General features: G+C 26.6%; 2 protein-coding genes, 1 long non-coding RNA gene and 7 pseudogenes across 4 annotated transcripts in view; 6 read left to right on the forward strand and 4 right to left on the reverse strand.

The window, feature by feature from the left end:
• Positions 1–27834, forward strand: LOC145739529 (NADH-ubiquinone oxidoreductase chain 5 pseudogene; annotated as a pseudogene). Its single transcript, XR_014181068.1, has 2 exons — positions 1–1646; positions 25699–27834. The product of XR_014181068.1 is annotated as an NADH-ubiquinone oxidoreductase chain 5 pseudogene (transcript).
• Positions 1–27863, forward strand: part of LOC145739533 (uncharacterized) — a 177733-nt gene that overhangs the window by 27634 nt on the left and 122236 nt on the right. The gene's annotated exons all lie outside the window — the stretch shown is intronic.
• On the reverse strand, positions 2173–2837 carry LOC145739531 (cytochrome c oxidase subunit 3 pseudogene; annotated as a pseudogene).
• Positions 2972–3827, reverse strand: LOC145739525 (ATP synthase subunit a pseudogene; annotated as a pseudogene).
• Positions 4761–8054, reverse strand: LOC145739540 (NADH-ubiquinone oxidoreductase chain 2-like; annotated as a pseudogene).
• On the forward strand, positions 17013–17967 carry LOC145739541 (NADH-ubiquinone oxidoreductase chain 1-like; the record flags this gene model as incomplete). The annotated part of the gene is given in 5 exon segments (XM_081994936.1): positions 17013–17153; positions 17155–17355; positions 17357–17665; positions 17667–17723; positions 17725–17967. Coding segments are annotated over 5 exon segments (732 nt in total), but the record flags the coding sequence as incomplete, so codon positions are not given.
• Positions 20059–21220, forward strand: LOC145739542 (NADH-ubiquinone oxidoreductase chain 4-like; the record flags this gene model as incomplete). Its single annotated transcript, XM_081994937.1, is given in 4 exon segments — positions 20059–20431; positions 20434–20576; positions 20578–20805; positions 20807–21220. Coding segments are annotated over 4 exon segments (954 nt in total), but the record flags the coding sequence as incomplete, so codon positions are not given.
• LOC145739543 (NADH-ubiquinone oxidoreductase chain 5 pseudogene) lies at positions 21432–23519 on the forward strand (annotated as a pseudogene).
• LOC145739527 (NADH-ubiquinone oxidoreductase chain 5 pseudogene) lies at positions 23918–25304 on the forward strand (annotated as a pseudogene).
• LOC145739526 (ATP synthase subunit a-like) lies at positions 26211–27703 on the reverse strand (annotated as a pseudogene).

Here is a 27863-nt window from a genome sequence, read left to right on the forward strand (position 1 = left end):
GCTCAAAGTGGGGGGGAAACAGAAAATTTAATAAAAATAGTTTTAGTTTTAATTATTCTTGCAGCTATAACTAAAAGTGCTCAATTACCTTTTTCATCCTGACTTCCAGCTGCGATGGCCGCCCCTACTCCCGTGTCTTCTTTAGTTCATTCTTCAACTTTAGTTACTGCGGGGGTTTATTTTTTAATTCGGGTAAGAGAAGCTTTATCTATGGAAATAATAGAGTTTTTATTAATTATTTCTTTACTAACAATGTTTATAGCGGGGTTAGCTGCAAATTTTGAGTATGACTTGAAGAAAATTATTGCTCTTTCAACTTTAAGTCAGTTAGGATTAATAATAACAATTTTAAGTTTAGGGGAAAGAGATTTAGCTTTTATACATTTATTAATCCATGCTTTATTTAAAGCTTTATTATTCATGTGTGCGGGGGCGATTATTCACAATTTTGGGGATAACCAGGATATTCGAAATATGGGGGGCTTAACAGAAAATCTTCCATTAACTAGGGCTTGTATAAATATTAGAAATTTTGCTCTTTGTGGATTGCCTTTTATATCAGGTTTTTACTCAAAGGATTTAATTGTAGAAGCTTTATCTATACAGTATTCAAGAACTTTGTTTATTTTATTTTTTATTTCTCTATTGGGCTAACAGCAGCCTATTCAATCCGGCTTTCTTACTATGTTTTTTGAAGAGAGGCCAAATTTTTAAGATTAAGAAGTTTAAGAGACAGAAACAATGAGGATATAACAAAAAGAATATTGGGTTTAGTAGGTTTAGTAATTTTCATGGGTAGCTGCTATTCATGAGTTTTTTTAAATATTCCATATTTTATTATTTTACCCAGATTTATAAAGTTTTTAACTTTATTTTTTATTTTTTTAGGATTAATAGTTGGCCTAGAATTAATTCAAATAGAGTTTTTTTACAAAAATTTATATTTAAGTATAAAGAGTGTTTCTTTATTCTTAGTAGGAATGTGAAATATACCAGTTATTTCAACTATAGGGGTTAATAAACATGTTTTATTTTTAGGTAAAACGTTTTATTCTGTTTTAGATCAGGGTTGATTAGAATACTATGGTAGAAAAGGTCTTTTTAGGGTTACAAAAATATTGAGTGCAAATGTTCAATCTCTTTTTTCTAGAAATCATCTAAAGATGTTTTTTACATTATTTTTAATTTATTTTACTGGGTGGCTTATTTATATTTTTTATAGCTAATTAATTATTAAATTAATTTTAAAAAATTTCTATAGCTTAAAAGAAAAGAGAGCACAGTATTGAAGATACTAGGGGTAACAGGGTTTGTTTAGGAATAAAAATATTCACAGAGAGAAGGGGTCTCTCATTTTAACTATGAAAGAGTTAAGTTTTGTAAATTAAACTATGAAAATAAGAATTAAAAACAGTGTTTCACTGCTTAGAGATGAAGTTAGAGGCTTCTTTCTGAGTACTCTTAATTCTTTAATTGGGAATTTTTCCAATTTTTCTATTAACAGTGGAATACCTCCTTCTTTGGTTTCAATTAATTTAATTATCTAGGATTTTAAATAGGGGCAGGTTAACGGAGGTAAATTAAGGTTTACCAGAGGTTTAAGTCGAAATTAAATACAAATTTTTGTTTTCCGTCATTTTAAATAAGTAAATTTTTAATAAGATAACTAAAAATTTATTAAGTTAAAATTTAGTTTCTTTAAGTGCAAGTTAAATGTTTTTGGTTTATAAACTATTATTCTAATTTTTTATATTTATTTTGTTCAGTCTAAGGAGCCTTGATTTTGCTCATGGAATAAGCCAATTAAAAGAATAACAATAAAAAATCTTACACAAAATCTTAAAATTAAAAAATTTGAGATTTTAAAAATTAGAATAAAAGGGAGGTAAAGAGTTAATTCAACATCGAAAATAATGAAAATAATAGCAATTAGGAAAAAATGAAGGGAGAAGGGGAGTCGTGCCAAATTTTTAGGGTCAAAGCCACATTCAAACGGTCTATTTTTTTCTCGGTCATAGAAGCTTTTTTTTGAGATGACATTTAAAATGAAAGTTAAGACTAACAAAATAAAAGAGATAATAATTATTATAATAAAAATTATAATAATTACTTAAGCTAGAGTTTTCTAGATTTTTTAATTGGAAGTTAAATATAATAATTATAATACTTAAGTTAAGTTTAATTTTTAAATTTTATTTTATCTACCTCATCAGTAAATTGAAATGTATAAGAAAAGTCATACTACATCGACAAAGTGTCAGTATCAGGCAGCAGCTTCAAATCCAAAATGATGGGTCATTGAGAAGTGGTTTTTTATTATTCGTAAAAGACATACTAATAAGAAGGTAGAGCCCACTAATACATGAAGGCCGTGTAGGCCTGTGGTTATAAAAAAAGTTGATCCGTAGGCTCTGTCGGCAATAGAAAATGGGGCTTCAATACATTCATAAGCTTGTAGAAGAGAAAAGTAAAATCCTAGTAGAACTGTTAAAAAAAGTCTTTGGGTAGCTTGATTAGCGTTATTTTCCATTAGTCTGTGATGAGCTCAGGTAATTGTTAGACCTGAAGTTAGTAGGAATTAAAGTATTTAGTAGGGGGATTTCTAGGGGGTTAAAAGGTGAGATTCCTTTTGGTGGTCAGTTTATACCTAGTTCAATAGATGGAGAAAGGCTTGAATGGAAAAATGCTCAGAAAAAGGCGATAAAAAAGAAGACTTCTGAGGTAATAAATAAAATTATACCTCATCGAAGACCATTTACTACTTTTAAAGTATGATGTCCCTTGAAAAGTTCCTTCTCGGACAATATCTCGTCATCATTGAAAAGAAGAGATTGATGTTAAAATAAATCCTATAATAAATAAAGAATTGTCATCAAGGTGGAATCATTTAATTGTTCCTATAAGTATAGAAAATACTCTAAAGGAAGTAACTAATGGTCATGGGCTTTGGTCAACAAGATGAAATGGGTGGTTTTGTTTCATTAAAGTTAAGCTACTTCTCTAGAGTAAATGGTTGTTAAAATTGAAAAGACGTAAGCTTGGATTATTGCTACTGCAGACTCAAGAATTAAAAGGAGAGTCTGAATAATAATTAGAATATTTAGAGTTTGAAAGTTGAGAGAAGCTCCAGGAATTTCCTAGTAAAGTTAATAATAAGTGCCCAGCAATTATGTTTGCTGTTAATCGAATGGCTAAAGTACCCGGTCGAATTAAATTTCTAATTGATTCAATAATTACTAGTAATGGAAGAAGCGGCTCCGGGGCACCTTGAGGAACTAAATGTGCAAATATATGAATTGTATTATTAATTCAACCAAAAATTATGAATCTAATTCAAAGTGGAAGGCTGACTGCTAAAGTGAATCTTATATGTCTTGATCTAGTAAAAATGTAGGGAATAAACCAATAAAGTTATTAATTAGAGTAATAGAAAATAATGAGCAAAAAATTAATGTCCTTCCTTTTCATTTTGGGTTTCTAATCAAAATTTTAAATTCTTTATGAATGGCTGATATGATTAAGATTCAAATATGATTTCATCGTGACGGGATTAATCAAAAAAGAGGGGGGATAATGATAATTATAATTAATGATCTTACTCAATTTAATGATAAAGTTGATGAATTAAAAGTAGAGGGTTCAAATGAGGAAAATAGATTTGCTATCATTTTCAATTTTTTTGTAGGTTATATGATTTATTATTGTTTTGTTGATTATGATTGTGGAAAAAAAGATTAAAATAGTAATTAATTAAAATTGAGATAAACAAAAAGAAAGGAGAAAAAAATAAATAAAAATAATCAGTTTATAGGGAGCTATCTGAGGAATTAAAAATTATTAATTTTATTAATAATTTTAGCTTGACAAGCTAATGTTATAATTTTAACTAAATTTTTAAAATTAATTTTTTATTCATTAGAAGTAGGTGCTAATTTACTATGTTTTGGTTTAAGAGACCAGTGCTTGCTTTTAAGCTATCTAATGTTTATTTTTTAATATTTTATATATTTTATTGAGAATTAATTCAGGAAATGAAATATTTAGATCTAATAGCTTCAATTGAGATAGGGTATAAATCTATGATTTGCTCCACAGATCTCAGAACATTGCCCAAAAAATAATCCAGCTCGGTTAATAAAAAAGTTAGTTTGGTTTAGGCGGCCAGGGGTTCTATCAATTGTAATTCCTAGTGAGGGGACTGCTCATGAATGAATTACATCCGTAGATGTTGTAAGAATACGAATTTGTGAATTAAACGGTACTACTAGTCGATTATCTACGTCTAATAGGCGAAAGTTAAAATTTTTTAATTCATTTGATGGGATTATATATGAGTCAAATTCAATTTTTTTATAATCTGAGTATTCATAGGATCAATATCATTGATGTCCGATAGCTTTAATAGTAATTATTGGGGAATAAAGTTCGTCTAGGATATATAAAATTCGAAGGGATGGAAGAGCAATGACAATAAGAATTAGAGCTGGGAGAATTGTTCAAATTATTTCAATTAATTGTCCCTCAAGAAGAAAGCGGTGAGTAAATTTATTAAATAATATTGAAATTAATATTTGTCCGACAAGAATGGTGATAATAATTAAAATTAGAAGAGTGTGATCGTGGAAAAAAGTGAGTTGTTCTATAATTGGAGAGGCTCTATCTTGAAGAAGAAGGGTTTTTCATGGTGCGATTTCTAAAAAAAGAATATAATTCTTTATTTATGGAGCTTAAATCCATTGCACTTAATCTGCCATATTAGAAAAGAAAATTTCTTTATTTAAATTTAGGTTTTTCTTACTGCTGGTAACTCATTATAACAGTGGTCAGTAGGGGGTAGATTTTGTAGTCATTCTAAAGAAGAATTTAAATTTAAGGCTGAAATACTTTTTCGGTGAGAAGAGAATCTTTCTCAAATGATAAAAATAAAATAAAAAATTCTAATAGGGAGATTATCCTTCCAATAGAGGAAATAATATTTCATAAAAGATACGCATCTGGGTAGTCTGAGTAACGTCGTGGTATTCCCCTTAAACCCTAGAAAATGCTGTGGGAAAAATGTTAAATTTACTCCTACGAATATAGTAAAAAAGTGAATTTTAAGATATTTTTTGTTTAAGGTTAGACCTGTAAATAAAGGGAATCATTGAACGATTCCTGCAATAATAGCGAATACGGCTCCTATTGATAGAACGTAGTGAAAGTGTGCTACTACGTAGTAAGTGTCATGAAGAATAATGTCAATAGAAGAGTTAGCTAGAATAACTCCGGTAAGTCCTCCTATAGTAAAAAGGAAAATAAATCCTAGAGATCAGAGTCTTGAAGGGTTAAATGAAATTTGAGCTCCATGGAAAGTGGCCAATCATCTAAAAATTTTAATTCCTGTAGGGGACAGCAATAATTATAGTAGCTGAAGTAAAATAGGCTCGAGTATCAACGTCTATACCTACTGTAAATATATGGTGAGCTCATACTACAAATCCTAAAAGTCCAATTGCAGTTATAGCATAAATTATTCCTAGGACTCCAAAAGCTTCTTTTTTTCCTCTTTCTTGTCTAATGATGTGGGAAATTAATCCAAATCCAGGGTAAAATTAAAATATATACTTCAGGGTGTCCAAAGAATCAAAATAGATGTTGGTAAAGAATAGGATCTCCTCCATCCAGCTGGGTCGAAGAATGATGTATTAATATTTCGATCTGTAAGTAATATAGTAATTGCTCCAGGCAAGTACTGGTAAAGATAAAAGGAGAAGAACTGCTGTAATTTTTACTGCTCATGTAAATAAGGTAAGTTGTTCGGGGTTACATCCTTTGGGTGTATATTAATAATTGTAGAAATAAAATTAATAGCTCCTAGAATTGAAGAAACTCCTGATATATGTAAGCTAAAAATTGCTAAGTCTACTGAAGTTCCTTCATGAGCAATATTGGCTGATAAAGGCGGGTATACTGTTCAACCAGTACCAGCTCCCTTGTCTACAATTCTTCTTATAATTAAAAGAGCTAAGGATGGGGGTAGAAGTCAAAATCTTATATTATTAAGTCGTGGGAAGGCTATATCAGGTGCTCCTAGTATTAATGGGACTAATCAATTTCCAAAACCTCCAATTAAGATTGGTATAACTATAAAAAAATTATAATAAAGGCATGAGCAGTAACAATTGTGTTAAAGATTTGGTCGTCTCCAATTAAGCTTCTTGGGGTTCCGAGTTCTGTTCGAATTAGTATTCTTAGGGATGTTCCCACTATTCCTGATCAAGATCCAAAAATGAAATATAAAGTGCCGATGTCTTTGTGGTTAGTAGAAAATAATCATTTATTCGGGCGTAATATAAATAGAAGAAATAAATAAACTACATAAAAATTTAAATTTTGATGAAATGGCTGAAGTTTAGGCAATAAATTGTAAATTTATCTATGAAAAGTATTTTTCTTTCATCATTTAGGATTTTATAGTCTAAGAATAAGGATATTAAATTGCAAGTTTAAAGGTAAAATAAATATTTTTTAAAGTTTTAAAGTTTAGGGAAAAATAAATACTTTTATAAGAATTAGGTTTATTTTACCCTATTTTTAGCTTTGAAGGCTAAGAGTTTTCTTAACTTAAATTCTTTTAAATGAAGGAAGTAAAAGAAAATAATAGGGTTATTCTTGATAGAGTAATAAAAGATGAAAAAGTAGAAAAAAAAGAGATTTTTGAATAAAAGGGGGTGACATTTTCTATTGTTCTTAGTATTAATGTTCTAAAGGTTATTCGTAAATAGAAGTAAAGAGCAATAAGAGTTAAAATGATTAGTATAATAGATAAAAAGAAAAGTTTATTATAAATTATTTCGTTTAGGGTAATTCATTTAATAAAAAATCCAATAAATGGGGGTAATCCCCCTAAAGATAAAAAATTTATAAAAAAGAAGAATTTAATAGATTTATTAGGAGAGATTTTATCAATTTGTCTAAAGAAAAAGATTTTATTTAGGTTAAGTAAAAAAATAATATTTAAATTTATAAAAGAATAAATTAAGAAATATAATAATCATGAATTTAAAGATCTTGATAGAGCAGAGAGTATTCACCTAATATGATTAATTGAAGAAAATACAAGTAATTTTCGTAAACATGTTTGGTTAATTCCTTCTAGTCTTCCAATTAGAGCCGAGAGAATAATAAATATTCTGATTATAATAGAAGATTTTATTGAATAGAAAAGAAGAATTATTGGGGCAATTTTTTGTCACGTTAAAATAATTATATTTATGTATCAAGAAATTCCTCTTACTACTTCAGGTAACCAGAAATGAAGGGGGGCTGCACCGATTTTCATTAATAGAGCTAAGTTTAAAAGGGGGGATCTTAAATTAGAAATTTCAAAGAATCTAGAATATTTAAAATTGGCAATTAAAATAATAGAAAAAATTAAAGTTGCGGAGGCTATGGCCTGAGTAATAAAATATTTTAAAGAGGCTTCTGCTGAAAATTTATTTTTAAATGATTTTATTAAAGGTATTAGAGATAAAAGATTAATTTCTAATCCAATTCAAGCTGTAAATCAGGAAGTTGCTGAGATAGAAATGATAGTTCCTAAGATTAAACTAAAAGAAAATATTATTTTATAAAAATTTATAATTAAAAAGAAAAGGATTTTACCTTTATAATTGAGGTATGAGCCCAATAGCTTAAAATTTAGCTTATCTTTTTAAAAAAATTATACTTTATACTTTAATATAACGGATGTATAAAAGTTTTTGATGCTTTAAGAGATAGTTTGATTCTCTCAGGTATAATTTAGTGATATAAATTTAAATTTAATTTGTACTAAAAATACTTATTTTATAAAAAATTCATATGAGGCGCTTAATTTTTATCTAAATTTTCATCGAAGGCTATTTTTATAAGTAATTTTCGATTAATCCACCAACATAACTGGGTATTATGCTGATTTTTAATCTAAACTCTCATTGAATGAAGGTTTCATGAGTAATTTTCAACTAATCCATCAACATAACTGGATATTATGCTGATTTTTCATCTAAACTCTCATCGAATGAAGGTTTCATGAGTAATTTTCGATTAATCCATCAACATAACTGGATATTATGCTGATTTTTCATCTAAACTCTCATCGAATGAAGGTTTCATGAGTAATTTTCAATTTCAATTAATCAATCAATATGTCGGGGAATCCATATTGATTTTTCATCTAAACTCTCATCGAATGAAGGTTTCATGAGTAATTTTCGATTAATCCATTAACATAACTGGATATTATGCTGATTTTTCATCTAATCTCTCATCGAATGAAGGTTTCATGAGTAATTTTCGATTAATCCATCAACATAACTGGATATTATGCTTATTTTTCATCTAAACTCTCATCGAATGATGGTTTCATGAGTAATTTTCAACTAATCAATCAATATGTCGGGGAATCCATATTGATTTTTCATCTAAACTCTCATCGAATGAAGGTTTCATGAGTAATTTTCGATTAATCCATCAACATAACTGGATATTATGCTGATTTTTCATCTAAATTCTCATCGAATGATGGTTTCATGAGTAATTTTCAACTAATCAATCAATATGTCGGGGAATCCATATTGATTTTTCATCTAAATTCTCATCGAATGAAGGTTTCATGAGTAATTTTGATTAATCCATCAACATAACTGGATATTATGCTGATTTTTCCTCGGATTTTTCATCTAATCTCTCATCGAATGAAGGTTTCATGAGTAATTTTCGATTAATCCATCAACATAACTGGATATTATGCTTATTTTTCATCTAAACTCTCATCGAATGATGGTTTCATGAGTAATTTTCAACTAATCAATCAATATGTCGGGGAATCCATATTGATTTTTCATCTAAACTCTCATCGAATGAAGGTTTCATGAGTAATTTTCGATTAATCCATCAACATAACTGGATATTATGCTGATTTTTCATCTAAACTCTCATCGAATGAAGGTTTCATGAGTAATTTTTGATTAATCCATCAACATAACTGGGTATTATGCTGATTTTTCATCTAAATTCTTATCTAATGATGGTTTCATGAGTAATTTTCAACTAATCAATCAATATGTCGGGGAATCCATATTGATTTTTCATCTAAATTCTCATCGAATGAAGGTTTCATGAGTAATTTTTGATTAATCCATCAACATAACTGGGTATTATGCTGATTTTTCATCTAAACTCTCATCGAATGATGGTTTCATGAGTAATTTTCAACTAATCAATCAATATGTCGGGGAATCCATATTGATTTTTCATCTAAACTCTCATCGAATGAAGGTTTCATGAGTAATTTTCGATTAATCCATCAATATGTCGGGGAATCCATATTGATTTTTCATCTAAACTCTCATCGAATGAAGGTTTCATAAGTAATTTTCAACTAATCAATCAATATGTCGGGGGATCCATATTGATTTTTCATTTAAACTCTTATCTGGTTAGGATTTTCAGGAAGTTAATAATTTTTAATAGAAACAAAATTTATTGTATGATTTATCCTATCAAGATAACCCTTTTTCAGGCATTCTATTTTTAAAAATAAAAAAATTTCTTCTTCGAGCAGTAAAAAAAACATAACATCAAAGGCGCTAGGTCCCCAACCTAAGTCGTTTTAAACAAAAAAGAAGATATTTACTTCATTTTTGAGTCTCAAATTTTTTCAAATTTTTTTCATTTTTTTTTAATGTAGCAGTAAAAAAAACATAACATCAAACTAAAAAAATTAATGACATTAAGTAATTCTTTAGCTTATCCCATTTCATAAATTACTTATATATATATAATAAATAAATAATAAGTATATATAAATAATTTTTAAATATATAAATAATAATATAATATATATATATATATATATATATAAATAATTTTTAAATACATAATTGCTCAGAATATTGTAATATATAAATAATAAATAGCTTATATATATATAATAAGTATTGTAATTTATTAATATATAAATTATTTATAGATTAATCACACAGTTAAATCGTGAGCCATTTTTGGCATTCTAATTATCGATCTAAGTATTAATCTTAAATTAAACTCTAATTGGTTAATTTATAAATCAAAGAGATTGTTTAATATACCATTATCTATATGATCTTTAAAGGTTCTTAGATGAGGGTGAGAGAAACTTTATTTGATTTATACATTTATATATTAACTAAATCTATAAATGATTTATTAATATATAAATAAACTATAATATATACAGGGTGTCCCACGACGAAAGACCTCGATTGATATTGGAAAAAGTATAAATAGGAGAGTTTTGAAAATTTGGTAGGATACTGATGTGGGCATGCCCAATCCAACTAAAATATTTTCAAGATGGTTGCACTTCCGCTTATACCGGAAGTCGATCACAACTTTCTTATTTTAAATAGAACACCCTATATATTATTACATATTTGGATTCCTCACAAAATTCTGACCAACTTTTGTATAGAATGCCCTATGCCTATCTCTAGCCGTTTTCGAAATATTTGATGTTTTTCCAAAAAAGTGACAGTTGCAACGCTCAACATATTTTTGTACTATGTTAAAACCGTATTTCATTTTGCAATGAAACTTTGGGTTATTGTAAATAAAGGATCGTTTTATTAAACTGAGGGTGCGTAACGACTCATTTGTATACAGGGTCGTCAAAAAAAAATCATAAACTTGCCACTAAAAAAAATGAAAAATCTCAAGTTTTTTAAATGGAAACCCCCATTTTTTATGACGGAATCATTTTGAGCATTAAAAATTACTATAAGTTTCAATTTACTTGCCTATACCTAAATCCAACCCATTTCGTTTTATTTGAGAATAAACATTTTTTTATTAGGCTGCATGCTCGGCTGCATGGTTGGAATTAGCTGGTACTCTAGTTGGCCATGCTTTTGACACACGGTGATATTGGAGAACTGCAAAGCATGTTATGTTGAGCGTTGCAACTGTCACTTTTTTGGAAAAACATCAAATATTTCGAAAACGGCTAGAGATAGGAATAGGGCATTGTACACAAAAGTTGGTTAGAAATTGCAATTTCTACATTTGTATTATTAAGAATTGGTTTTGTTTTAATAGCTTTTATCTTCACATATCCCGTATTCTTAAAATTTTCAATTATTTGCTTGACAGCTTTTGGTGATGGATTTGGTTTTTCTAGATAACGAGCGGCAAATACCTCACATGTTCTACTCACAACTTTATCACATTTTCCGTAAATAATAAACAGATTTAAGCAATCTTGGTTTGAATAACGTAACCGCGACGGCATATTTGCAGTTGTCAAAACACTCAAAACTAGTGTTATTAACATGCCCTGCAGTTCTCCAATATCACCGTGTGTCAAAAGCATGGCCAACTAGAGTACCAGCTAATTCCAACCATGCAGCCGAGCATGCAGCCCAATAAAAAAATGTTTATTCTCAAATAAAACGAAATGGGTTGGATTTAGGTATAGGCAAGTAAATTGAAACTTATAGTAATTTTTAATGCTCAAAATGATTCCGTCATAAAAAATGGGGGTTTCCATTTAAAAAACTTGAGATTTTTCATTTTTTTTAGTGGCAAATTTATGATTTTTTTTTGACGACCCTGTATACAAATGAGTCGTTACGCACCCTCAGTTTAATAAAACGATCCTTTATTTACAATAACCCAAAGTTTCATTGCAAAATGAAATACGGTTTTAACATAGTACAAAAATATGTTGAGCGTTGCAACTGTCACTTTTTTGGAAAAACATCAAATATTTCGAAAACGGCTAGAGATAGGCATAGGGCATTCTATACAAAAGTTGGTCAGAATTTTGTGAGGAATCCAAATATGTAATAATATATAGGGTGTTCTATTTAAAATAAGAAAGTTGTGATCGACTTCCGGTATAAGCGGAAGTGCAACCATCTTGAAAATATTTTAGTTGGATTGGGCATGCCCACATCAGTATCCTACCAAATTTTCAAAACTCTCCTATTTACACTTTTTCCAATATCAATCGAGGTCTTTCGTCGTGGGACACCCTGTATATGTATATAATAAATTTATTAATATATAATAGATTAGTAAAATAAAAAAAAAAAAAAAATTTTTCTTTCTTTTTGTTAAAGAATTACTTAATGTCATTAATTTTTAAAATTTTTTAAACACCCCAAAATCTTATATGAGCAATTTTCTATAAAATAACTAAAAATATTACAGATTTTAAATTTTTATTCCAAAATTAATTGAAATTACTTAATTTTATGTTGAAATTTAAATAAAGGTGCCTTATTTTTTAAATTTTTAAATTTTTATTTCGAAATTAATTGAAATTACTTAATTTTATGTTGAAATTTGAATAAAAGGTGTCTTATTTTTTAAATTTTTAAATTTTTATTTCGGAAGCATTTCTAAATTTTCAAGCCCCCATAAATTATTTATTCATTAATATATAATAATAAATAAATATATAAATAATTTATTAATATATAAATAATAATATAATATATATATATATAAATAATTTATTAATATATAGATAATTTATAAATTATAATTATAAATCAATAAGGTTATGAACATTTATAAATAATTTTTAAATACATAATTGCTCAGAATATTGTAATATATAAATAATAAATAGCTTACATATATATAATAAGTATTGTAATTTATTAATATATAAATTATTTATAGATTAATCACACAGTTAAATCGTGAGCCATTTTTGGCATTCTAATTATCGATCTAAGTATTAATCTTAAATTAAACTCTAATTGGTTAATTTATAAATCAAAGAGATTGTTTAATATACCATTATCTATATGATCTTTAAAGGTTCTTAGATGAGGGTGAGAGAGAAACTTTATTTGATTTATACATTTATATATTAACTAAATCTATAAATGATTTATTAATATATAAATAAACTATAATATATATATGTATATAATAAATTTATTAATATATAATAGATTAGTAAAAAAAAAAAATTTTCTTTCTTTTTGTTAAAGAATTACTTAATGTCATTAATTTTAAAAATTTTTTAAACACCCCAAAATCTTATATGAGCAATTTTCTATAAAATAACTAAAAATATTACAGATTTTAAATTTTTATTCCAATGATTAATTAAAAATACTTAATTTTCTAAATTTTTATTCCAAGATTAATTGAAATTACTTGATTTTTTAAATTTTTATATTAAAATTAATTTGGAAGTAGTATTTAATTAAGGCATTTTAGTTATATAGTATTGATGTTATACTTTTTGTTCTAAGTGCAGATAGGATAATTAGAAACAAAATTTAAAAATACTTAATTAGAGCATTTTTACTAAGTAATTTTTTGGTAGTATATTTCTACCTTGGAGATAAAATTAAAAAATTACAGGCGTTTTTGTTAAGGGGTAATTATGATGTTATACTTTTTGTTCTAAGTGCAGATGAAAGAATTAATTAAAAATAAAATTTAAAAGGTACTTAATCAAGGCATTTTACTAATTAACTTTTTAGTAGTATATTTTTTCCTTAGGGCAAAAATTGAAAAATTACAGGCGTTTTTGTTATGGGGTAATTATGATGTTATATTTTTTGTTCCAAGTGCAGATGGAAGAATTAATTAAAAATAAAATTTAAAAATACTTAATTAGAGCATTTTTACTAAGTAATTTTTTGGTAGTATATTTCTACCTTGGAGATAAAATTAAAAAATTACAGGCGTTTTTGTTAAGGGGTAATTATGATGTTATACTTTTTGTTCTAAGTGCAGATGAAAGAATTAATTAAAAATAAAATTTAAAAGGTACTTAATCAAGGCATTTTACTAATTAACTTTTTAGTAGTATATTTTTTCCTTAGGGCAAAAATTGAAAAATTACAGGCGTTTTTGTTATGGGGTAATTATGATGTTATATTTTTTGTTCCAAGTGCAGATGGAAGAATTAATTAAAAATAAAATTTAAAAATACTTAATTAGAGCATTTTTACTAAGTAATTTTTTGGTAGTATATTTCTACCTTGGAGATAAAATTAAAAAATTACAGGCGTTTTTGTTAAGGGGTAATTATGATGTTATACTTTTTGTTCTAAGTGCAGATGAAAGAATTAATTAAAAATAAAATTTAAAAGGTACTTAATCAAGGCATTTTACTAATTAACTTTTTAGTAGTATATTTTTTCCTTAGGGCAAAAATTGAAAAATTACAGGCGTTTTTGTTATGGGGTAATTATGATGTTATATTTTTGTTCTAAGTGCAGATGAAAGAATTAATTAAAAATAAAATTTAAAAGGTACTTAATTGAGGTATTTTATTAATTAACTTTTTAGTGGTATATTTTTCCCTTAGGGTAAAAATTGAAAAATTATAGGCGTTTTTATTATGGGGTAATAATGATGTTATATTTTTTGTTCTAAGTCAAAAAAAATTCAATTTTGAAAAAAATTGAGGTGGGAACTATTTCGTAAGTCTTATTAGTAGATTTATTTTATTATTTAAATAAATCTAGAACGGAAGATACACTAAGATTTTTTATTTTTTAAAGTTGGGGGGAAATAATTAAAATTTTAGGGTGTTGAGAGCTAATTAAAATAGAAGTTGGGGAATTTCTTTTTTAATAGCCAATAGAGCCGAATACCGGTCGGGATGAGGATCCCGTGGGGACCTAACCCCCTTTATGTTATAAAAGTTGAAAATGTCGAAAGAGTGTTTCAGTTCTAAATTTTTATTTATTTTTAAATTTAATGTAAATTTTTGTGTTATACTAAAGTTCGTTATAAATAGGGGGGCTTGCCTAAAATTCAGTGGTTACAGTAATTAGTTTTTTAAATTTAAAAATTTAAGATAAAGATAATAATATTTAGTACAAACTAAATTTGTGCCAGCAGTTGCGATTATACAGATTGTGCTATAAAAATAGTTTAGATGAAGTTAAAAATTAAGTTAGATAAGCTAAAAATTTAGAGTAATTTTATTAGGTGAAATTTTATTTTTATAAAATTTTTAAATATATAAGATTTTGAAGCTTAGAAATTTTGTTTTAAAACTAGGATTAGATACCCTATTATTAAAATGTAATTATTTTATCTAAATTAGTGCTAGGAGAGAAAATTAAGAGAGATTTTAAATTCTTGAAAATTAAGAAGAATGGCGGTATTTTAGTCTTTTCAGAGGAACCTGTCCTGTAATTGATAGTCCACGATTTTTATTACTTTTTTTTTTAGTTTATATATCGCTGTGGTTGAATATTTTTTTTGAAGAGTTAAATATTCAGAGTTTTTAAAAAAAGAAATTCAGGTCAAGATGTAGTTTATAAGAAAGAAGAGATGGGTTACAATAATTTAAATTTTGGAAAAATTTTTTAAAATAATTTTAAAATTGGATTTGAGAGTAATTATGTAAAATTCATATAAAATGATTTTAGCTCTAAAATGTGTACATATCGCCCGTCGCTTTCATTTTAAAATGAAATAAGTCGTAACATAGTAGGTGTACTGGAAGGTGTCTCTAGAAGACAGGGTAAAGCTTTTAGAAGCATTTTACTTACATTAAATAGAATATTAAATTTAATATGCCTTGAATAAGGGAATTATTATTTTAAATTTGTCGATGTTTTTGATTTTTAAAAATTAAAGAAAAATCTTTATGTTTTATTATTTTAAAAGAAAAAATTTTTATTTTATTATAGATAATTAGTATTGTGAAAGAAATTTTTTTAATGAAAAAAAGAAGAATTAAATTTTTGTACCTTGTGTATCAGGGTTTATTAAAAAAAATGTTTATAGTTTAATATTTCTCGAATTAATAAGATTTATAGACTTATAATTTTTAATGTAGAAAAATTATTATAAATAAGTTTATGGGGGTGAAATGCTAGTCGTTTATTAATATATCTAGTTTTAAAGGAAATAAATTTAATTTATAATTTTAATAAATAATTTTTTAGGGGATAATAGTTATTTTTAAAGTTAAATAGTTTAGGGGTTGAGCTTTAAATTAAAAAAAGTATAAAAAATTTAAAATTTAAAAATAAATTTATAGAATTAGAAGTTTTTATTTTAGTGTTTAATAACTAATTTATTTAAAATAATTTTTTATATTTAAAGTTTATTTTACTTATTTTACTTTAATATATATTTAAATCATAAAAATGGGGAAATAATGATAAAATTAGTAGGGTAATTTTGGTAAAAAATTTAATTAGCATTTAGAGATTAGGTTAAGGAACTCGGCAAATTATTTTTCACCTGTTTATTAAAAACATGTCTTTCAGGAAATTTTTAATAATTGAAAGTCGGGCCTGCCCAGTGATGTATTATATTTAACGGCCGCGGTATTTTGACTGTGCTAAGGTAGCATAATCATTAGTTTTTTAATTGAAAGCTGGAATGAAAGGTTTGATGAAAAAATAGCTGTCTCAATCTAAGAATTTTGAATTTTATTTTTAAGTTAAAAAGCTTAAATTTTTATAAAAGACGAGAAGACCCCATAGAGTTTAATATTTATTTTTAAAAATAAAATATGGAAATATAAATTTATTTTAGTAAAAAAGTATTTGATTGGGGTGATTGAAAAATTTAATTAACCTTTTTTATTTTTAATTTCATTAATAAGTGAATAAAAATGATCCTTTTTTTAAGATTAAAAGAAAAATTACCTTGGGGATAACAGCGTAATTTTTTCTTAGAGTCCAAATCGAAGAAAAAGTTTGCGACCTCGATGTTGGATTAAAATAAATTTTTGGTGTAGAAGCTAAAACATTAGGTCTGTTCGACCTTTAAAATTTTACATGATCTGAGTTTAGACCGGCGTGAGCCAGGTCGGTTTCTATCTTTATAAAATAAAAAATATTTTAGTACGAAAGGACCAGATATTTCTTTTTTAAAGTAAAATGTTTGAATACTATTAAAATTTAAAAAAAAATTAATCATCTATTTTATTATTGTTTGTGTTAGTTACATTGGCAGATTAGTGCAATAAATTTAGAATTTACAAATATGAGGGTTCCTTTCATATGTAATACTTGATTTTAAAAGATAGTATTTTATTAATTGTAACTAGATTAATTCAGATTATCTGTGTTTTAGTTGGAGTTGCTTTTTTAACTTTATTGGAGCGAAAAGTATTAGGTTATATTCATATTCGAAAGGGGCCTAATAAACTTAGGATTTATTGGACTTCTCCAGCCTTTCAGAGATGCTATTAAGTTATTTTCTAAAGAACAGACATTTCCTATTTTTTCAAATTTAGTGATTTATTATTTATCTCCGATTATAAATTTATTTTTTTCTTTATTATTATGGTTAAGATTTCCGTTTTATTCTTTAAATTTTAGTTTTTCTAATTCATTATTATTTGTTTTAAGGAATTAGAAGGCTGGGGGTTTACACAGTTATATTAGCTGGCTGGTCCTCAAATTCTAATTATGCAATATTAGGTAGAATTCGCTCTATTGCTCAGATAATTTCTTATGAGGTAAGGTTAATTTTAATTTTATTATCTTTTTTATTTATAATTTTTAGATTTAATTTAAGGGATTATTCTAATTTTCAGGAAAATGTATGATTTATTTTTTTACTTTTACCCTTAAGAGCAATATTTTTAATTTCTTTATTAGCTGAGACTAATCGTTCTCCTTTTGACTTTGCTGAGGGGGAATCTGAGCTGGTGTCCTGGATTTAATGTAGAATACAGAAGTGGGGGGTTTGCTATAATTTTTTTAGCAGAGTACTGCCAGAATTTTATTTATAGAATGAATTAGAGTTTTAGTTTTTTTAGGCGCTGATGTATTTAATTATTGATTTTTCTTAAAGTTAGGCTTAATCGGATTTTTTTGGATTTGAGCTCGGGGGACCTTACCCCGGTATCGGTATGATAAATTAATATATCTAGCTTGAAAGAGGTTTTTACCTGTATCTTTAATATATTTAATACTATTTATTTCAATTGGGAGTATCTCAATTTTTTTTTGTTAACTAACTTTTTTTAGTATAAAAGTTAATAGAAAATTTGTAGTTTCTTTTTTATATTTTCAAAATATATACTTATTTCAAGCTCATTAACTTTAATAGCTTAATGAGTATCAATAATAAATAGAATGAGTAGTATCTATTTATCAATTAATTATATTTATACACATAATTATTGACTAAAAATCAATTTATCTCAAAATTTAGCAGTTAGTGGGTTAATTAAAAAGAAAGAAAAATATAAAACTGTGAGTAATTGTCCAATTAAAATATAGGGGTCTTCTACTGGTCGTGCTCCAATTCAAGTTAATAAGATTACAATTGAAAAAAGTGATCAAAATAGGAGCTTATTAATAGGGTAGAATTGATTTCTTTGAAATTTTTTTTTATTTCTAAAGGGGAGAATATAAAGAATAGCAATTCTTAAAACAAGTGCAATTACCCCCCCTAGTTTATTAGGAATTGATCGAAGAATAGCATATGCAAATAAGAAATATCATTCAGGCTGAATATGGATTGGGGTAACTAGAGGGTTAGCAGGAGTAAAGTTATCCGGGTCTCCTAATAAATAGGGGGCTTGAAGAGAGAGGAGGGAGAGGATAAATATTATAATTAAGGCTCCTAATAGGTCTTTAAATGTAAAAAATTGGTGAAATGGGACTTTATCAATATTTCTATTAATTCCTAGTGGGTTATTAGATCCTGTTTGATGGAGAAAAAGAAGATGAATAGAAATAATGAAGGGAAGAATAAAATGAAGAGCGAAAAATCGTGATAAAGTAGCATTATCTACTGCAAATCCTCCTCAAATTCATTGAACAATAGTATTTCCTAAATAGGGAATAAAATATTATGGGGGGTATTTCCATTATATTATTTATTATATTCTTGATAATTTTAAAGAATAAATAAAGTTTGTTGTGGTTGGGTGTTTTATTTTGGGCATTATAACATAAATTTTATTATTTTTGCCGTAGGGATCCTTTTGGCTTTCCTAAGATTTTTACTGTAGCAATTAGAATTAAAAATAAATAAATTATTAAAAAAATAATTATTTGGTAAAAGGGTTCATTAAAAAATTTGGAAAGAGTTCATGGTTTAAATCTTTCATCTAGTCAGAAAAAATTTCATTTTGTACTAATTAATTTCTCTATAAAAGTATCATTAAAAAAAGAATAAGAGATAAGAAATACACTAATTAAAAAGCAATTTCTAAAAATTTTTCATTAGACGCGATTCTAGTCATGTAAATAAAAAGAATTAATATACCCCCAATTATAATTAAGAAAAGGATATATCTATATCAAGAGTTTATAAAAAGGTAGCTTCTTGCTAAAGCGGCTAAAGATGTTTGAGTAAATAAAATTCCCCCCAACCTAAGAGGGTGCTTTAAAAAAATGAATAGGTAGGACAACACAAAAATTAGTCTAATAATTAGGAAAATATCAGGAAATAGTTTATATAAAAATTTTAATTTTGGAGATTAAAGAAAAGTAGGTTTATTTTTTCCTGAAGCATTAAAAGAAAGTTTTTCTTAAAGTTAGTTTACAAGACTAATATTTTATTTAAATTATTAATGCTTTAAGTTTTAATAATGACAGTAATTAATTATTATATTATTCCATTTTCTCTTCTTTTTATTTCAGGTTTAGTTGTTTATTCTCTAAATTATAAGCATTTCTTAGTAATGTTACTAAGGCTTGAAGTAGTGGTTGTTTCAGTTTTTTCATTAATTTTCTTTTTCTGTAGTGGGTTTTCTTTAGAAGTTTTTCTATCAGTTATTTATTTAGCTTTATCTGTTTGTGAGGGGGCTTTGGGGTTGAGTTTGTTGGTTTGATTATTCGAACTTATGGCAGAGATTCTTTATTTACATTTGATTTATTATGATAATTTGAAATGTTAGATTTAATTTTAGGTGTTTTATTTTTGATAATTATATCTTTAGTTAGGGGTGCTTGGTGGTCTTTATTTTACTTTGGGTTAATTATAACTTTTTTAAGACTTTTAAAAATAAGGTTTTCATGAGAGTTTCTTTCTTTGGGTTACGGTATAGGAGAAGATTTACTTAGGTACGTTCTAGTATCTTTAAGGTTTTGAATTTGTTTTTTAATAATTTTAGCTAGTTTTAATATTTATAAGGAAAAATTTTTTAGAAAAATATTTTTATTTTTTGTAATATTTTTATTATTGAGATTAATTTTTACTTTTTGTTCCTTAAATTTATTTATTTTTTATTTATTTTTTGAAATTAGATTAATCCCTACTTTATTTTTAATTATTGGGTGAGGAAATCAACCTGAGCGGGTTTCTGCAGGGGTTTACTTATTTTTTTATACTTTACTAATATCTCTTCCTATAATAGTAGCTTTATTTTATTTATATACTAAGTATTTAAGAATAGAGTTTATTTTTTTTTTAGTTGAGGATAATATTTTATTGTATCTGTGTTTAAATATGGTTTTTTTTGTTAAAATCCTTTATTTTTGATTCATTTATGGCTTCCAAAGGCTCATGTAGAGGCCCCTATTTCTGGTTCAATAATTTTAGCTGGAATTATATTAAAGCTAGGGGGCTATGGTTTAATACGAGTTATAAAAATATTCACTAGGACCTATTGGGCTTTCTTTAAATATAATTTTTATTTTTATTTCCTTAATCGGTGGTTTTATTATTTCTTTGGAATGTATCCGACAAAGTGATATAAAAATATTGATTGCTTACTCTTCAGTTTCTCATATGGGTTTAGTTGTCTCCGGCATTTTATCTTTAAGTCTTTGGGGTATAACAGGAGGCTTAATTTTAATATTGGCCCATGGCTTAAGGTCTTCTGGATTATTCTGTTTAGGCTAATTTTATGTATGAGCGCTCTGGTAGGCGGAGATTTTATTTAAATAAGGGTTTAATAAATATTTTTCCAAGTTTAGCATTATGTTGGTTTTTATTATGTTCGTCTAATATATCGGCTCCTCCCTCATTAAATTTATTAGGTGAAATTATTTTAATTTTTTCAATTTTTCAATTTTTCCTTTATTTTATTGATTATGGTGTTTTTTAGAGCAGTTTACTCATTATTTTTATTTTCTTTCACTCAACATGGTAGTTTAAGATCAAGAATGTTCAGAGTTTACCAGATTTCTATTCGAGAATTTTATGTAGTAATTTTACACTCCCTTTAAATATTATGTTTTTAAAGTCTGAATCTTTATCCCTGTGAATTTAATTTTTAGTATTTAACCTAAGTCGTTTTAAACAAAAAAGACCTAGATAGTTTAATAAAAAAATAATATGTGGGGTTAAAGATACAAATAATTTTGATTTAGGTAATTTTATATTGCATGGTTTATTTTTCAATTTTTTCAATTTTTTCAATTTTTTGTTTTTTTATGAGAAAAAATTTTTCGATTTTTATAGAAATTGGGGTTTTAAATTTATTAGGTATTTCTATTGAGGGGGTTTTTTATTTTGACTGAAAAACTTTTTTATTTATAAGTTTTGTTTTTTTCATTTCATCAATAATTTTAAATTATAGTTCGGAATATATAATTGGGGATAAGTTTTTAAAACGTTTTATTTTTTTAATGGTTATATTTGTTTGTTCAATAATAATACTTATTTTAAATTTAAATTTAGTCTCTATTTTAATTGGTTGGGACGGCCTAGGTTTGGTGTCTTACGCTTTAGTTATTTATTATCAAAATGTTAAGTCAAATAGAGCGGGGATATTAACTGCTTTATCTAACCGAATTGGTGATGCTGCAATTATCTTAGCTATTTCTTTTGGGGTTCATTTTGGTTCATTTAATTTTATTTTTTATTTAAGATGGGCTCAAAGTGGGGGGAAAACAGAAAATTTAATAAAAATAGTTTTAGTTTTAATTATTCTTGCAGCTATAACTAAAAGTGCTCAATTACCTTTTTCATCCTGACTTCCAGCTGCGATAGGCCGCCCCTACTCCCGTGTCTTCTTTAGTTCATTCTTCAACTTTAGTTACTGCGGGGGTTTATTTTTTAATTCGGGTAAGAGAAGCTTTATCTATAGGAATAATAGAGTTTTTATTAATTATTTCTTTACTAACAATGTTTATAGCGGGGTTAGCTGCAAATTTTGAGTATGACTTGAAGAAAATTATTGCTCTTTCAACTTTAAGTCAGTTAGGATTAATAATAACAATTTTAAGTTTAGGGGAAAGAGATTTAGCTTTTATACATTTATTAATCCATGCTTATTTAAAGCTTTATTGTTCATGTGTGCAGGGGGCGATTATTCACAATTTTGGGAGATAACCAGGATATTCGAAATATAGGGGGCTTAACAGAAAATCTTCCATTAACTAGGGCTTGTATAAATATTAGAAATTTCGCTCTTTGTGGATTGCCTTTTATATCAGGTTTTTACTCAAAGGATTTAATTGCAGAAGCTTTATCTATACAGTATTCAAGAACTTTGGTTTATTTTATTTTTTATTTCTCTATTGGGCTAACAGCAGCCTATTCAATTCCGGCTCTCTTACTATGTTTTTTGAAGAGAGGCTAAATTTTTAAGATTAAGTAGTTTAAGAGACAGAAATAATGAGGGTATAACAAAAAGAATACTAGGGTTTAGTAGGCTTAGTAATTTTCATGGGTAGTTGCTATTCATGAGTTTTTTTAAATATTCCATATTTTATTATTTTACCCTAGATTTATAAAGTTTTTAACTTTATTTTTTATTTTTTTAGGATTAATAGTTGGTCTAGAATTAATTCAAATAGAGTTTTATTACAAAAATTTATATTTAAGTATAAAGAGTGTTTCTTTATTCTTAGTAGGAATGTGAAATATACCAGTTATTTCAACTATAGGGGTTAATAAACATGTTTTATTTTTAGGTAAAACGTTTTATTCTGTTCTAGATCAGGGTTGATTAGAATACTATGGTAGAAAAGGTCTTTTTAGGGTTACAAAAATATTGAGTGCAAATGTTCAATCTCTTTTTTCTAGAAATCATCTAAAGATGTTTTTTACATTATTTTTAATTTATTTTACTGGGTGGCTTATTTATATTTTTTATAGCTAATTAATTATTAAATTAATTTTTAAAAATTTCTATAGCTTAAAAGAAAAGAGAGCACAGTATTGAAGATACTGGGGTAACAGGGTTTGTTTAGGAATAAAAATATTCACAGAGAGAAGGGGTCTCTCATTTTAACTATGAAAGAGTTATAAATATTTTTCCAAGTTTAGCATTATGTTGGTTTTTATTATGTTCGTCTAATATATCGGCTCCTCCCTCATTAAATTTATTAGGTGAAATTATTTTAATTTTTTCAATTTTTCAATTTTTCCTTTATTTTATTGATTATGGTGTTTTTTAGAGCAGTTTACTCATTATTTTTATTTTCTTTCACTCAACATGGTAGTTTAAGATCAAGAATGTTCAGAGTTTACCAGATTTCTATTCGAGAATTTTATGTAGTAATTTTACACTCCCTTTAAATATTATGTTTTTAAAGTCTGAATCTTTATCCCTGTGAATTTAATTTTTAGTATTTAACCTAAGTCGTTTTAAACAAAAAAGACCTAGATAGTTTAATAAAAAAAATAATATGTGGGGTTAAAGATACAAATAATTTTGATTTAGGTAATTTTATATTGCATGGTTTATTTTTCAATTTTTTCAATTTTTTCAATTTTTTGTTTTTTTATGGGTTTAATATTTATTAGGGATTTCTATTGAGGGGGTTTTCTATTTTGACTGAAAAACTTTTTTATTTATAAGTTTCGTTTTTTTCATTTCATCAATAATTTTAAATTATAGTTCGGAATACATAGTTGGGGACAAGTTTTTAAAACGTTTTATTTTTTTAATGGTTATATTTGTTTGTTCAATAATAATACTTATTTTAAATTTAAATTTAGTCTCTATTTTAATTGGTTGGGATGGTTTAGGTTTGGTGTCTTACGCTTTAGTTATTTATTATCAAAATGTTAAGTCAAATAGAGCGGGGATATTGACTGCTCTATCTAATCGAATTGGTGATGCTGCAATTATCTTAGCTATTTCTTTTGGGGTTCATTTCGGTTCATTTAATTTTATTTTTTATTTAAGATGGGCTCAAAGTGGGGGGGAAACAGAAAATTTAATAAAAATAGTTTTAGTTTTAATTATTCTTGCAGCTATAACTAAAAGTGCTCAATTACCTTTTTCATCCTGACTTCCAGCTGCGATGGCCGCCCCTACTCCCGTGTCTTCTTTAGTTCATTCTTCAACTTTAGTTACTGCGGGGGTTTATTTTTTAATTCGGGTAAGAGAAGCTTTATCTATGGAAATAATAGAGTTTTTATTAATTATTTCTTTACTAACAATGTTTATAGCGGGGTTAGCTGCAAATTTTGAGTATGATTTGAAGAAAATTATTGCTCTTTCAACTTTAAGTCAGTTAGGATTAATAATAACAATTTTAAGTTTAGGGGAAAGAGATTTAGCTTTTATACATTTATTAATCCATGCTTTATTTAAAGCTTTATTGTTCATGTGTGCGGGGGCGATTATTCACAATTTTGGGGATAACCAGGATATTCGAAATATGGGGGCTTAACAGAAAATCTTCCATTAACTAGGGCTTGTATAAATATTAGAAATTTTGCTCTTTGTGGATTGCCTTTTATATCAGGTTTTTACTCAAAGGATTTAATTGCAGAAGCTTTATCTATACAGTATTCAAGAACTTTTGTTTATTTTATTTTTTATTTCTCTATTGGGCTAACAGCAGCCTATTCAATCCGGCTTTCTTACTATGTTTTTTGAAGAGAGGCCAAATTTTTAAGATTAAGAAGTTTAGAGACAGAAACAATGAGGGTATAACAAAAAGAATATTGGGTTTAGTAGGTTTAGTAATTTTCATGGGTAGCTGCTATTCATGAGTTTTTTTAAATATTCCATATTTTATTATTTTACCCAGATTTATAAAGTTTTTAACTTTATTTTTTATTTTTTTAGGATTAATAGTTGGCCTAGAATTAATTCAAATAGAGTTTTTTTACAAAAATTTATATTTAAGTATAAAGAGTGTTTCTTTATTCTTAGTAGGAATGTGAAATATACCAGTTATTTCAACTATAGGGGTTAATAAACATGTTTTATTTTTAGGTAAAACGTTTTATTCTGTTCTAGATCAGGGTTGATTAGAATACTATGGTAGAAAAGGTCTTTTTAGGGTTACAAAAATATTGAGTGCAAATGTTCAATCTCTTTTTTCTAGAAATCATCTAAAGATGTTTTTTACATTATTTTTAATTTATTTTACTGGGTGGCTTATTTATATTTTTTATAGCTAATTAATTATTAAATTAATTTTTAAAAATTTCTATAGCTTAAAAGAAAAGAGAGCACAGTATTGAAGATACTGGGGTAACAGGGTTTGTTTAGGAATAAAAATATTCACAGAGAGAAGGGGTCTCTCATTTTAACTATGAAAGAGTTAAGTTTTGTAAATTAAACTATGAAAATAAGAATTAAAAACAGTGTTTCACTGCTTAGAGATGAAGTTAGAGGCTTCTTTCTGAGTACTCTTAATTCTTTAATTGGGAATTTTTCCAATTTTTCCATTAACAGTGGAATACCTCCTTCTTTGGTTTCAATTAATTTAATTATCTAGGATTTTAAATAGGGGCAGGTTAACGGAGGTAAATTAAGGTTTACCAGAGGTTTAAGTCGAAATTAAATACAAATTTTTGTTTTCGGTCATTTTAAATAAGTAAATTTTTAATAAGATAACTAAAAATTTTAGTTTCTTTAAGTGCAAGTTAAATGTTTTTGGTTTATAAACTATTATCCTAATTTTTTTATATTTATTTTGTTCAGTCTAAGGAGCCTTGATTTTGCTCATGGAATAAGCCAATTAAAAGAATAACAATAAAAAATCTTACACAAAATCTTAAAATTAAAAAATTTGAGATTTTAAAAATTAGAATAAAAGGGAGGAAAAGAGTTAATTCAACATCGAAAATAATGAAAATAATAGCAATTAGGAAAAAATGAAGGGAGAAGGGGAGTCGTGCCAAATTTTTAGGGTCAAAGCCACATTCAAACGGTCTATTTTTTTCTCGGTCATAGAAGCTTTTTTTTGAGATGACATTTAAAATTAAAGTTAAGACTAACAAAATAAAAGAGATAATAATTCTTATAATAAAAATTATAATAATTACTTAAGCTAGAGTTTTCTAGGTTTTTTAATTGGAAGTTAAATATAATAATTATAATACTTAAGTTAAGTTTAATTTTTAAATTTTATTTTATCTACCTCATCAGTAAATTGAAATGTATAAGAAAAGTCATACTACATCGACAAAGTGTCAGTATCAGGCAGCAGCTTCAAATCCAAAATGATGGGTCATTGAGAAGTGGTTTTTTATTATTCGTAAAAGACATACTAATAAGAAGGTAGAGCCCACTAACACATGAAGGCCGTGTAGGCCTGTGGTTATAAAAAAAGTTGATCCGTAGGCTCTGTCGGCAATAGAAAATGGGGCTTCAATATATTCATTAGCTTGTAGAAGAGAAAAGTAAAATCCTAGTAGAACTGTTAAAAAAAGTCTTTGGGTAGCTTGATTAGCGTTATTTTCCATTAGTCTGTGATGAGCTCAGGTAATTGTTAGACCTGAAGTTAGTAGGATTAAAGTATTTAGTAGGGGGATTTCTAGGGGGTTAAAAGGTGAGATTCCTTTTGGTGGTCAGTTTATACCTAGTTCAATAGATGGAGAAAGGCTTGAATGGAAAAATGCTCAGAAAAAGGCGATAAAAAGAAGACTTCTGAGGTAATAAATAAAATTATACCTCATCGAAGACCATTTACTACTTTTAAAGTATGATGCCCTTGAAAAGTTCCTTCTCGGACAATATCTCGTCATCATTGAAAAGAAGAGATTGATGTTAAAATAAATCCTATAATAAATAAAGAATTGTCATAAAGGTGGAATCATTTAATTGTTCCTATAAGTATAGAAAATACTCTAAAGGAAGTAACTAATGGTCATGGGCTTTGGTCAACAAGATGAAATGGGTGGTTTTGTTTCATTAAAGTTAAGCTACTTCTCTAGAGTAAATGGTTGTTAAAATTGAAAAGACGTAAGCTTGGATTATTGCTACTGCAGACTCAAGAATTAAAAGGAGAGTTTGAATAATAATTAGAATATTTAGAGTTTGAAAGTTGAGAGAAGCTCCAGAATTTCCTAGTAAAGTTAATAATAAGTGCCCAGCAATTATGTTTGCTGTTAATCGAATGGCTAAAGTACCCGGTCGAATTAAATTTCTAATTGATTCAATAATTACTAGTAATGGAAGAAGCGGTGCCGGGGCACCTTGAGGAACTAAATGTGCAAATATATGAATTGTATTATTAATTCAACCAAAAATTATGAATCTAATTCAAAGTGTAAGGCTTAGTGCTAAAGTGAATCTTATATGTCTTGATCTAGTAAAAATGTAGGTGAATAAACCAATAAAGTTATTAATTAGAATAATAGAAAATAATGAGCAAAAAATTAATGTCCTTCCTTTTCATTTTGGGTTTTTAATCAAAATTTTAAATTCTTTATGAATGGCTGATATGATTAAGATTCAAATATGATTTCATCGTGACGGGATTAATCAAAAAAGAGGGGGGATAATGATAATTATAATTAATGATCTTATTCAATTTAATGATAAAGTTGATGAATTAAAAGTAGAGGGTTCAAATGAGGAAAATAGATTTGCTATCATTTTCAATTTTTTTGTAGGTTATATGATTTATTATTTTTTTGTTGATTATGATTGTGGAAAAAAAGATTAAAATAGTAATTAATTAAAATTGAGATAACAAAAAGAAAGGAGAAAAAAATAAATAAAAATAATCAGTTTATGGGAGCTATCTGAGGAATTA

This window comes from Ips typographus, unplaced genomic scaffold, assembly GCF_016097725.1.
Source record: "Ips typographus isolate SLU unplaced genomic scaffold, UJ_Ityp_2.0 IpsContig33, whole genome shotgun sequence".
Taxonomy (NCBI): Eukaryota; Metazoa; Arthropoda; class Insecta; order Coleoptera; family Curculionidae; genus Ips; species Ips typographus.